Below are 13,343 nucleotides of genomic sequence, written 5' to 3'. Positions count from 1 at the left end.
AGAAAGTGGAGTCAGTTATTTGGTATCACTAAAAAAATGCCAAGTAAATTGTTTGTTTATTAATATTTAAAATGTTTAGTTACAAAAGCCTTTGGAAAGCGTTGACTGCTGCTAACAGCTTGATAATGGCGTTCCCTTAATAATAACCTTTAACTCAAAGTTCTTTAGATGAGAAGTCATTGAGAAACATATTAGTTTTCTCAAACTGACCAACTGGAAAAAAAGGGAATACTATAACATGCTCCACCCACACAGTACCAACTCATTATCAATGTTTAACTGTAGAGTAAGTAAGCAAGTATCACAGAGGGCTTCAAAGACCACATGGTAGACTACATTATGAGGTTTTTTATTACTTCGCAATACTACCTTCAGAACTGTTATCTTGCAATACTACCTTAATAACTGTTACTTTGCAATACTACCTTCATAACTGTTACTTTACAATGCTACCTTCATAACTGTTACATTGCAATGCAACCTTCATCACTGTTACTTCGCAATACTACCATCATAACTGTTACTTTGCAATACTACCTTCAGAACTGTTACTTTGCAATGCTACCTTCATAACTGTTACTTCGCAATACTACCTTCAGGACTGTTACTTTGCCTTTAAAAGTATCATTTTGATGTGTTTCCTTCCTTAAGGTGAATTATCATATCTATAAATGCATGCTTTTATTGGACCGAGGATGCAAACGCATGCAGCTCAACAATGAAACACTCAACTATTGATGTTATTGTATAGTTTTAATAAAATTAGACTAGCTGTGAGCCAATGTTGTTATGATAAACATATGTAGGTACCTTACAAAATTAGAGCAAAGTAAAAGGATTCGTGTTGATACATATGACAGCTCCATTACTCTTAAAGTTAATTTATTTGTGAGATAATTTCAACGAACAAGATTGAATACAATAAAGCCTATTGCACCAAAAATAAATGCGCATTTCGAAAATCTACGGCCAGTTTAAACAGACAAAGTGTTTAAAAGGTTAAAATAAATATCGACGAGAAGAGAAGAATAATTGCATCGATGGATATGATGTAACATCATGATGATCTTTGACAAGAAAGAGTTTATAGTCGGATGTGTACTAGGAATATAGACACACGCAAAGTACATGGGTCAAACAATTTGAACATTGATTTAAAAAAGGAATGTATAAGATAATTTTCCTGCATAGTCATCAACCGAAAAGAAAACAAAAATAGCTACATAAATACAGACAAGAAATATGAGAATATGGAGAATGAATCTGCGCTTTGGCTATGAACTGTATAGTTTATGTGGGTCCATCCACCAGATCCTTATCGTGCAATCACTGAAAGAGCATGAACCATGTCTGTTATACATGCTAAATCGTGGCGCATGAAAAGTTCTTGGACAAAGAACAAGATATGTTGGTACAACCAACCAAAGTTATCAACTTCTCCATTTGGCATATTTACACAATTCACACAATGATGCTATTGAATAACTATAAAAGAAACTGTCAGCCCAATATATTGCATTTATTTAAGATTTTGTTTGACGTATCAACAACGTTGGATGCTTAAGGAGTTCTAGTCGCGTTAAAAATATCAATAGGTTTTGCTCCCAATTGACAAAGTAGCATCGCAATCATTTGACCGCTATACAATTTGTAAAACGTCACTTTTGAGGCATCTGTATTGCCACACCGATCGACTAGGTAAGTAGTCACACAGTCAGTACAAAAATCATTAGTATTGCTTAAGCGAACGGTTCTCAGTAAATCAGGCAACAAGACGCTATGCGACTACTTGTGCTTACTCATGATTTATCATTAAAAATGGGTATAAGATTTTGTGATTATACTCGAATACATACAGTAATCAGTGAATTAATTGGATTTAAGAAAAAGCCAGTAAATCTATACTATTTGGCTAATTGGCCAAGTGTCTCATTAGAACACATGGCTGACAGACGTAACATTAAATTTACAATAAGCTTACTTAATTTGTATATTGAACAATTACCTACCTCTGGTGACAGTAAGTACTATATACTAGTTAGTAGATATAGTGAACAGTTACCTACCTCTGGTGACAGTAAGTACTATATACTAGCTAGTAGATATAGTGAACAATTACCTACCTCTGGTGACAGTAAGTACTATATACTAGTTAGTAGATATAGTGAACAGTTACCTACCTCTGGTGACAGTAAGTACTATATACTAGCTAGTAGATATAGTGAACAATTACCTACCTTTGGTGACGGTAAGTACTATTTACTAGCTAGTAGATATACTGAAAAGTATCCTGCCTCTAATGGCAGTAAGTACGATATACTAGCTAGTAGATATATTGAACAATTACCTACCTCTAGTGACAGTAAGTACTATATACTACTTTACCTAGAGGCAGTAAAGAGATTGCTGCGGTTGGTAGCCATAGAGTTGACGGCTAATGAATGAGCACGCACTTCATCTAGCTGCTGGCAAGTCTCGTTTGACCGAATCTTCACAGTACCAGAGCGACAGCAGCTTAGCAATATGTCATTATCTGGTAGCATGCACATGTCGGTGATCCAGTCCTTATGGGCGCCATTAACTGACTGAAAACAATGCAAGTTGAGGAATGAGGAACCAGGAGTTTGTTTGAAATTGACATTCAACTTAAGCGGAAAGGAGCGGCGTGAACAGCATTAAAGATGGTAAAGATTAAACACTGGCAAATCAACTTGTCCCTTTTGAATGAGTCAACAATGCAATCCTGCAATATGAAACTTTTAATCATAAACGAGTCTCTGTATTGTAACAAACCTACAAGACATTTGCAAATATTGGTGAGAGACACAGCATAATGTCTTGCGTATGACAGGTTGATCTGGTGAGACTGAACCAGATGGGCTCAACAATGCAGCAATGACTAGGTCTGACATATTTTATATTGACTCTGATCTCTAGGCCATCAAGTAGGATCACAATTGGATTGAGTGATTACCAGGAAAACCGATATACTGATATCAATCATTCACTCCATCTCAAATATTACTTCTAATAAAAAATATTTATTACAAAGTGGTGATCTTGATTGGTGACCATTACCGGAAATAACTATCACCTTTATTTTGCTATTAAATAGAGCAACACCTGGTATTGTAAAAACACCAATTTTACCTGTGGTTGAGAAGAGGGTTCACTGAGGTTCCATTTTTTGATACACATATCCCGAGAACCACTAAAAAGGATGTCCTGACGATGCGCGAGACATTGAACACCATCATTGTGAGGAGGGTCCATAGTAAATTTGGCCTGAAATGGATAATTTGAAATTTGTTCATTGGAAATATCAAATCCCTTAATTAGATGATCCTTGGAGCCAGTTAAGAGTTGTTCTTTCCCTCTTGAGTCGTTGTATAAACTAAGGCAAATAATCGGTGCTTGGTGGCCGCTAGCAACCTGTCCGACTGCCGATAGCCTGTAAACGTACAATATTTTACAGATCACCAGCCTTCACAGATTAAATGAATATAGCAATTAGTCATCAAAAAGGTGCAGAAGCTAAATTGCTAGATTTAGTTGTAAGTGCTGTTAACAATATATATATGGTTAAATGATGTCGTGCATGCAAGCGGACAACCAATGAAAAATAACTGTCAGTTGCAAAATGCCACACAGGGTAGATCAAATACACATTAGGAGTGACCCTTGGACTTATACAAAGAAAAAAGATTAGGGTTGTGCGCATAAACCACTGATAGAAGAAAGGTTATAGTTGTGTACATAAACAACCTATAGAAGAAAGGTTATAGTTGTGTACATAAACCACCTATAGATGAATGGTTATAGATGTGTACATAAACCAACTATGGAAGGTTATAGTTGTGTACATAAATCACCTATAGAAGAGAGTTACAACTGTGGTGGATTTTCTAAGATTCATACACCAACCTCTAATAATAGTAAGTACTATATACTAGCTAGTAGATATATGGATAAGTATCCTACCTCTAATGGCAGAAAGTACAATATACTAGCTTGTAGATATATGGAGAAGTACACTACTTCTAATGGCAGTAAGTACAATATACTAGCTAGTAGATATATGGAGAAATATCCTACCTCTAATGACAGTAAGTACAATATACTAGCTAGTAAATATATCGAGAAGTATCCTACCTCTAATGACAGTAAGTACAATATACTAGCTAGTAGATATATCGAGAAGTATCCTACCTCTAATGACAGTAAGTACAATATACTAGCTAGTAGATATATCGAGAAGTATCCTACCTCTAATGACAGTAAGTACAATATACTAGCTAGTAGATATATCGAGAAGTATCCTACCTCTAATGACAGTAAGTACAATATACTAACTAGTAGATATATCGAGAAGTATCCCACCTCTAATGACAGTAAGTACAATATACTAGCTAGTAGATATATCGAGAAGTATCCTACCTCTAATGACAGTAAGTACAATATACTAGCTAGTAGATATATCGAGAAGTATCCCACCTTGGATGTGCTATAAAAAACTTTTCATATTTTTTATTATTTTACCTATCTATAATTTTGCTTGTTACATTTGCATTAGACCCTTGCCATACGAAATCAATTTGTTCCGGTGTTGGCATCGTAACATAAAAATGTCGTATAGAGGGGTGTAGAAGCCCATCATGATTATTTAATACAAACACCCCTTGGTGAAAATCATCAAACTTTTATATTTTCGTACTGACAGATTGATCTGGTGAGACTGAACCAGATAGGCCCAACAATGCAGCAATGACTAGGTCTGACGTATTTTATAACGACTCTGATCTCTAGGCCATCAAGTGGGATCACGATTGGATTGAGTAATTACCAGGAAAAACTGAAATACTGAAATCGATCATTCACTCCATCTCAAATTTTATGTGATGTACAACACTAAAAATTAATGACAAAATATTATGTTAACCTTGGTAACTACAGTTACTAATACTAATATTTTTAAAGTGCTTTTAACAGAAATAGCTGTCAATGAGAGTGTGTGCCTCAGAATTCTCTAATTTTCGTAATCTTCAATTTTTTTAACTGGAAAATTCTCAAACTATAATATACACAAATATTTACAAGGAAATTGAAGACAAGCCGGCATCCAAACTAAATCCATCATTATCAGAGGGATTCTTAGCAACAACATTACATTTATGGACAACATACAAACTAACAAATGTAGATTTTTATTCTAGGGATCGTAACTGAAAAAAACGCATCAACTTACGTATTGAGGTCCCAGAGCCGAACGGTGGTTCCAGTAGTTGTGTATAGTTTATGTCCATCTCTGCTGACTTGGATATCAAATATCTGCTGCTCTCCCTGTTGGAGAATACCCTGACTGCTCGACGCTGGCTCCACAAGGATACTGTCATGCACTAGACCAGAGGAACTGCAACATAAGATATAAAACCTCACATTGTGTCCATCTCTGTTGGCACAGTATTCATTATAATAGGAACTAACCGTTATGATAGGAACTAACGGTTATGATAGGAACTAACCGTTATGATAGAAACTAACCGGTTTGATTGGAACTAACCGTGAGAATAGGAACTAACTGTTATGATAGGAACTAACCGTTACGATAGGAACTAACCGTTACGATGGGAACTAACCGTTACGATAGGAACTAACCGTTACGATTGGAACTAACCGTTACGATTGGAACTAACCTTTACGATGGGAACTAACCGTTACGATAGGAACTAACAGTTATTATAGGAACTACCCATTATGATAGGAACTAACCGTAAGGATAAGAACTAACCGTTATGATAGAAACTAACCATTACGATAGGAACTAACCGTTATGATAAGAACTAACCGTAATGATAGGAACTAACCATTATGGTAAGAACTAACCGTAACGATAGGAACTAACCGTTATGATAGGCACTAACCGTAAGGATAGAAACTAACCATAAGGATAGGAATTAACCGTTTTGATAGGAACTAACCGTAAGGATAGGAACTAACCGTTATCATAAGAACTAACCGCAAGGATAGGAACTAACCGTTACGATAGGAACTAACCGTTACGATAGGAACTAACCGTTATGATAGGAACTAACGGTTATGATAGGAACTAACCGTTTTGATAGGAACTAACCGTAAGAATAGGAACTAACTGTTACGATAGGAACTAACCATTACGATAGGAACTAACCGTTATGATAAGAACTAACCGTAACGATAGGAACTAACCGTTATGATAGGCACTAACCGTAAGGATAGGAACTAACCGTAAGGATAGGAATTAACCGTTTTGATAGGAACTAACCGTAAGGATAGGAACTAACCGTTATCATAAGAACTAGCCGCAAGGATAGGAACTAACCGTTACGATAGGAACTAACCGTTATGATAGGAACTAACGGTTATGATAGGAACTAACCGTTTTGATAGGAACTAACCGTAAGAATAGGAACTAACCGTTACGATAGGAACTAACCGTTACGATGGGAACTAACCGTTACGATAGGAACTAACCGTTACGATAGGAACTAACCGTTACGATTGGAAATAACAGTTATTATAGGAACTACCCATTATGATAGGAACTAACCGTAAGGATAAGAACTAACCGTTATGATAGAAACTAACCAATACGATAGGAACTAACCGTTATGGTAAGAACTAACTGTTATGATGAATACTAACAGTTATTATAGGAACTAACCGTTATGATAGGAACTAACCGTAAGGATAAGAACTAACCGTTACGATAGGAACTAACCGTTACGATAAGAACTAACCGTTACGATAGGAACTAACCGTTACGATAGGAACTAACCATTACGATAGCAACTAAACGTTATGATAGGAACTAACCGTAAGGATAGGAACTAACCGTTATGATAGGCACTAAACATTATGATAGGAACTAACCGTTATGATAAGAACTAACCGTAAGGATAGGAACTAACCGTTATGGTAAGAACTAACTGTTATAGTAAAAACTAACAGTTATTATAGGAACTAACCGTTACAATAGGAACTAATCAATATGATAAGAACTAGCCGTTACGATAGGAACTAACCGTTACGATAGGAACTAACCAATACGATAAGAACTAGCCGTTACGATAGGAACTAACCGTAACGATAAGAACTAACCGTTACGATAGGAACTAACCATTACGATAGCAACTAAACGTTATGATAGGAACTAACCGTAACGATAGGAACTAACCGTTATGATAGGCACTAACCGTAAGGATAGGAACTAACCGTAAGGATAGGAATTAACCGTTTTGATAGGAACTAACCGTAAGGATAGGAACTAACCGTTATCATAAGAACTAACCGCAAGGATAGGAACTAACCGTTACGATAGGAACAAACCGTTATGATAGGAACTAACGGTTATGATAGGAACTAACCGTTTTGATAGGAACTAACCGTAAGAATAGGAACCAACCGTTACGATAGGAACTAACCGTTACGATGGGAACTAATCGTTACGATAGGAACTAACCGTTACGATAGGAACTAACCGTTACGATTAGAACTAACAGTTATTATAGGAACTACCCATTATGATAGGAACTAACAGTAAAGATAAGAACTAACCGTTATGATAGAAACTAACCATTACGATAGGAACTAACCGTTATGATAGGCACTAACCGTAAGGATAGGAACTAACCGTAAGGATAGGAATTAACCGTTTTGATAGAAACTAACCCTAAGGATAGGAACTAACCGTTATCATAAGAACTAACCGCAAGGATAAGAACTAACCGTTATGATAGGAACTAACGGTTATGATAGGAACTAACCGTTTTGATAGGAACTAACCGTAAGAATAGGAACTAACCGTTACGATGGGAACTAACCGTTACGATAGGAACTAACCGTTACGATAGGAACTAACCGTTACGATTGGAACTAACAGTTATTATAGGAACTACCCATTATGATAGGAACTAACCGTAAGGATAAGAACTAACCGTTATGATAGAAACTAACCATTACGATAGGAACTACCGTTATGGTAAGAACTAACTGTGATGATAAAAACTAACAGTTATTATAGGAACTAACCGTTATGATAGGAATTAACCGTAAGGATAAGAACTAACCGTTACGATAGGAACTAACCGTTACGACAAGAACTAACCGTTACGATAGGAACTAACCGTTACGATAGGAACTAACCATTACGATAGCAACTAAACGTTATGATAGGAACTAACCGTAAGGATAGGAACTAACCGTTATGATAGGCACTAAACATTATGATAGGAACTAACCGTTTTGATAAGAACTAACCGTAAGGATAGGAACTAACCGTTATGGTAAGAACTAACTGTTATAGTAAAAACTAACAGTTATTGTAGGAACTAACCGTTACGATAGGAACTAACCAATACGATAAGAACTAGCCGTTACGATAGGAACTAACCGTTACGATAGGAACTAACCGTTACGATAGGAACTAACCATTACGATAGGAACTAACCATTACGATAAGAATTAACCGTTTTGATAGGAACTAACCGTGAGGATAGGAACTAACCGTTATGATAAGAACTAACCGCAAGAATAGAAACTAACCGTAAGGATAGAAACCAACCGTTACCATAGGAACTAACCAATACGATAATAACTAGCCGTTACGATAGGAACTAACCGTTACGATAGGAACTAACCGTTACGATAGGAACTAACCGTTACGATAAGAACTAACCATTACGATAGGAACTAACAGTTATTATAGGAACTACCCATTATGATAGGAACTAACCGTAAGGATAAGAACTAACCGTTATGATAGAAACTAACCATTACGATAGGAACTGACCGTTATGATAAGAACTAACCGCAAGGATAGAAACTATCCCTAAGGATAGAAACCAACCGTTACGATAGGAACTAACCAATACGATAAGAACTAGCTGTTACGATAGGAACTAACCGTTACGATAGGAACTAACCGTTACGATAGGAACTAACCGTTACGATAGCAACCAAACGTTATGATAGGAACTAACCGTTATGATAAGAACTAACCGTAAGGATAGGAACTAACCATTACGATAGCGACTAAACGTTATGATAGGAACTAACCGTAACGATAGGAACTAACCGTTATGATAGGCACTAACCGTAAGGATAGGAACTAAACGTAAGGATAGGAATTAACCGTTTTGATAGGAACTAACCGTAAGGATAGGAACTAACCGTTATGATAGGCACTAACCGTAAGGATAGGAACTAAACGTAAGGATAGGAACTAACCGTTACGATAGGAACTAACCGTTACGATAGGAACTAACCGTTACGATAGCAACCAAACGTTATGATAGGAACTAACCGTTATGATAAGAACTAACCGTAAGGATAGGAACTAACCATTACGATAGGAACTAACCGTTACGATAGGAACTAACCATTACGATAGCAACTAAACGTTATGATAGGAACTAACCGTAAGGATAGGAACTAACCGTTATGATAGGCACTAAACATTATGATAGGAACTAACCGTTATGATAAGAACTAACCGTAAGGATAGGAACTAACCGTTATGGTAAGAACTAACTGTTATAGTAAAAACTAACAGTTATTATAGGAACTAACCGTTACGATAGGAACTAATCAATACGATAAGAACTAGCCGTTACGATAGGAACTAACCGTTACGATAGGAACTAACCAATACGATAAGAACTAGCCGTTACGATAGGAACTAACCGTAACGATAAGAACTAACCGTTACGATAGGAACTAACCATTACGATAGCGACTAAACGTTATGATAGGAACTAACCGTAACGATAGGAACTAACCGTTATGATAGGAACTAACCGTAAGGATAGGAACTAAACGTAAGGATAGGAATTAACCGTTTTGATAGGAACTAACCGTAAGGATACGAACTAACCGTTATCATAAGAACTAACCGCAAGAATAGGAACTAACCGTTACGATAGGAACTAACCGTTATGATAGGAACTAACGGTTATGATAGGAACTAACCGTAAGGATAGGAACTAACCGTTATGATAGGCACTAAACATTATGATAGGAACTAACCGTTATGATAAGAACTAACCGTAAGGATAGGAACTAACCGTTATGGTAAGAACTAACTGTTATAGTAAAAACTAACAGTTATTATAGGAACTAACCGTTACGATAGGAACTAATCAATACGATAAGAACTAGCCGTTACGATAGGAACTAACCGTTACGATAGGAACTAACCAATACGATAAGAACTAGCCGTTACGATAGGAACTAACCGTTACGATAGGAACTAACCGTTACGATAGGAACTAACCGTTACGATAGCAACTAAACGTTATGATAGGAACTAACCGTAACGATAGGAACTAACCGTTATGATAGGCACTAACCATAAGGATAGGAACTAACCGTTTGGATAGGAATTAACCGTTTTGATAGGAACTAACCGTAAGGATTGGAACTAACCGTTATCATAAGAACTAACCGTAAGGATAGGAACTAACGGTTACGATAGGAACTAACCGTTATGATAGGAACTAACTGTAATATCTTATGTTGGACAGTTTGACTGTATGTGTGGTAGAGAAGGTAACAAGTAGCCATATAAATGTAATTGCATCTGAAAGCAAGTAAGTATGAGTCGAGCTAGGCTTACCTGAGCACTGTTATACATGGCCCACATTTTGACAAATGAATTGGAGACAGTGTAGACAAGCCAGTTGACCTCGCAATATCGAACTTTGGAGACATAGTTAGGGTGGCCACCAAGACACAAAACTTCTGAACCAATTGACATGTCCCACACTTTGCACGTCAAGTCTGCGAGACAAAAGGAAACGCAGGTCAATTATGAGGTATTAGAATATGTTAGTGCGTTAGATTAGAGTCAAGTTGACACTTACCTTTACTGCCAGAAACCAAAAGATTGTCGGCGGCACATATAGATAGTACAGCCTTTGTGTGACCAACTGCCTTCTTTACACATATGAGACTCTGGTTGGAACTTGTCACCTGCAAGAGACCCACCAAAATGAAAACATGTAAATTTAAGTAACAATGTTGCTGAGCTTCTAGTAACAACATCGCTATTACAATTTGATAAGGTTACACATACATAGCTCTTAGACAGAAACCAATCATACCTCCTATAAATGATCTACTGCAGGTATAAAGATGACTCGAAAATATCTTCACCCCAATGTTCTATTAGTGAAATTTTTTACGTCAATCGTTTTAAAGGCTTATGGGGAATAAAAATTATGCTTTCAACATATAATTATTTTACTTGCATATCGTGTAGTTAGTCTAATGCTAATTTAATGCTCTCTAGCCATTTTACTATATCAAAGAGTGCATCGCTTAGCCTAGAAAAACTAACATTAAAATCGTAACGATTCCTAAAATTATTATTTTCTTGTAAAGAAGAGGTGCTGCAGTCCGTGGTTTGGTGTGCTACTAGAACACCAAAGGCAAAAAGTGGGGCTAGTTGGAAGAGTAGCGATTTGCCAACTCATAGCAATCAAAATAGAGGCTCATGAAGCAACGCGCTACAATAGGAGTACTTTGGAGCAGCATCGCTCAATATTATCGTCATAAATAAACCTCTCCAAGTCGTTATACAATGGGACTACTATGGACTACGAATGCCTATTGTTTGCTCATCTGGCTAATCACTCGTGTTGTTTGAAAAGCAAACATTTGTAAGCACTTGCCTAGTTACAAGTTACTCCTAGGATGCCATGGCTAGTATCACCTCTCTAGTCAAGATACACAAGGTCATAAGGTCAATTGCCCAACTAGTTGCCTAGATTGTGTATAGATTGTGTGTAGACAAGTGTACCAGACACATGATGTAGCGAGGTTGTTTACAATACATTGTCGCATGGTAAAAATCATAGACTACAGAAAACGTATTGTAAGGCCATTCAAAAGGTTTACGCATTGGGCTTTTATCTAAGAGCTGATAACGCCAAAATTGAGTTGGCCCCTTCAAAGCAGTGAAACGCATCTGTTATAACAAACCACTCTGCGATTTGGTGCGCACTCTTTGTTAATTCTTGCTATTTGAGACTAACAACACTAATTCTAGCCTGAGTTTCTAATTTCTAAGAGATGCAATATTCCTATTTAGTCCAATGTGAGCCGAATAGTATATCTTTAGGGGAATGGCATTAGGGCAACTGTTTGTTCAGTCTGAGACTTTTTGCAGCAGTACTCAGTCAGCAATGCTCTAGAAACACGCGACTGTTCATCATCGTGATTATGAAATGTTTTTTCCATGCTCGGTTAATATTTGTTTTTGAATGATTTTAATGATGTTGGAGGTATCACAGTAAGTTAGTATTAGGCTGTATAGACTCACATACATGCAAATCCAGCTCATAATTTGTTAGTCAACACATGAAGACAATTACGTAAGTAGTTCAACGGGTTAAACTTGAAAACTTGGGCCTCATTACTTTGTCACAGCTGCTGACGGTGCCAAAGCTCTGCGCCTTTTTATTTTGTGTGCCGCCAGTTTGTGTGTTGGTGAGCCTAATGATTACATTAGTACTGTCAGAGTCCTGGAGTGGCTGGCGTCTCCTGCTCAGCGATGGCGAGGATGGGGGTGTCAACCGCACGTCTTTTATTTCAGAAGTGGTCAACTGTGATTTATCTCTGCTGAAATTAAAATAGCAGAATAAAATTCAGCCTGCAGAGCAAGAGAATCATTATAGCTCATAGTGCGAAATGGAATATTTAAATTTGGAGAGACACTTTCATGAACTTTTTTATACTAAAATTTAAGCCTATACCAGTTACAGAATTGTCACCCTTTTATTAACACACTTCTTTGTTTAAGTGAAATCTCTCCTGACAGCTCTGCCAGGTCTTCTTGAAGATGGTCAGACTCTACAAGAATTAGAAATGATAAAAACCAGCTGATTATATCAAGTCCTGATGAGCATATGAAGGTTTTAGCAATGCTTTCGACCAGTATTCATATGGGTAGAATAGCACCAGTGTATATACGTATATGGGTAGAATAGTTACCAGTGTATATACGTATATGGGTAGAATAGTACCGGTATCTATACGTATATGGGTAGAATTGTACCGGTATCTATATGGGTGCTATTCTACCTAGTATAGATACTGGGTAGAATAGTATCTATATGGGTAATCTTGGCCTTGACCTTTAAACGGTTGCATCAACCAAGGGTGATCAACTGATCAAGGCGGCAAAAGAAATTAACTGAAAGCAGCTGTCATATATGTTATAGCAGTTGTTATATATGTTATAGCAATTGTTATATATGTTATAGCAGTTGTTATATATGTTATAGCAGCTGTTATAAATGTTATAG

General features: G+C 36.8%; 1 protein-coding gene across 2 annotated transcripts; it reads right to left on the bottom strand.

The window, feature by feature from the left end:
* Window positions 1–865: 865 nt before the first annotated feature.
* LOC137410383 (kinesin-like protein KIF21B) lies at window positions 866–13,072 on the bottom strand. Of its 2 annotated transcripts, none has more exons than XM_068095809.1 (7): window positions 12,456–13,072; window positions 10,899–11,007; window positions 10,652–10,815; window positions 5,246–5,410; window positions 3,151–3,451; window positions 2,386–2,585; window positions 866–1,329 (listed from the first exon to the last, which is right to left on the bottom strand). In XM_068095809.1, the coding sequence occupies exons 3-7, from the start codon at window positions 10,744–10,746 to the stop codon at window positions 1,275–1,277; spliced, it is 816 nt and encodes a 271-aa protein (XP_067951910.1). In that variant the 5' UTR covers window positions 10,747–10,815; window positions 10,899–11,007; window positions 12,456–13,072; the 3' UTR covers window positions 866–1,274. The 2 variants fall into 2 exon arrangements, with proteins under 2 accessions (XP_067951910.1, XP_067951911.1); XM_068095810.1 differs by having other exon boundaries at window positions 10,652–11,007; window positions 12,456–12,657; window positions 12,826–13,072.
* Between the last annotated feature and the right edge of the window lie 271 nt (window positions 13,073–13,343).

Source organism: Watersipora subatra, unplaced genomic scaffold, assembly GCF_963576615.1.
Source record: "Watersipora subatra unplaced genomic scaffold, tzWatSuba1.1 SCAFFOLD_61, whole genome shotgun sequence".
NCBI classification, from domain to species: Eukaryota; Metazoa; Bryozoa; class Gymnolaemata; order Cheilostomatida; family Watersiporidae; genus Watersipora; species Watersipora subatra.
Note: the sequence above shows the minus strand (reverse complement) of the source record. Positions and strands in the feature narration are given on the sequence as shown.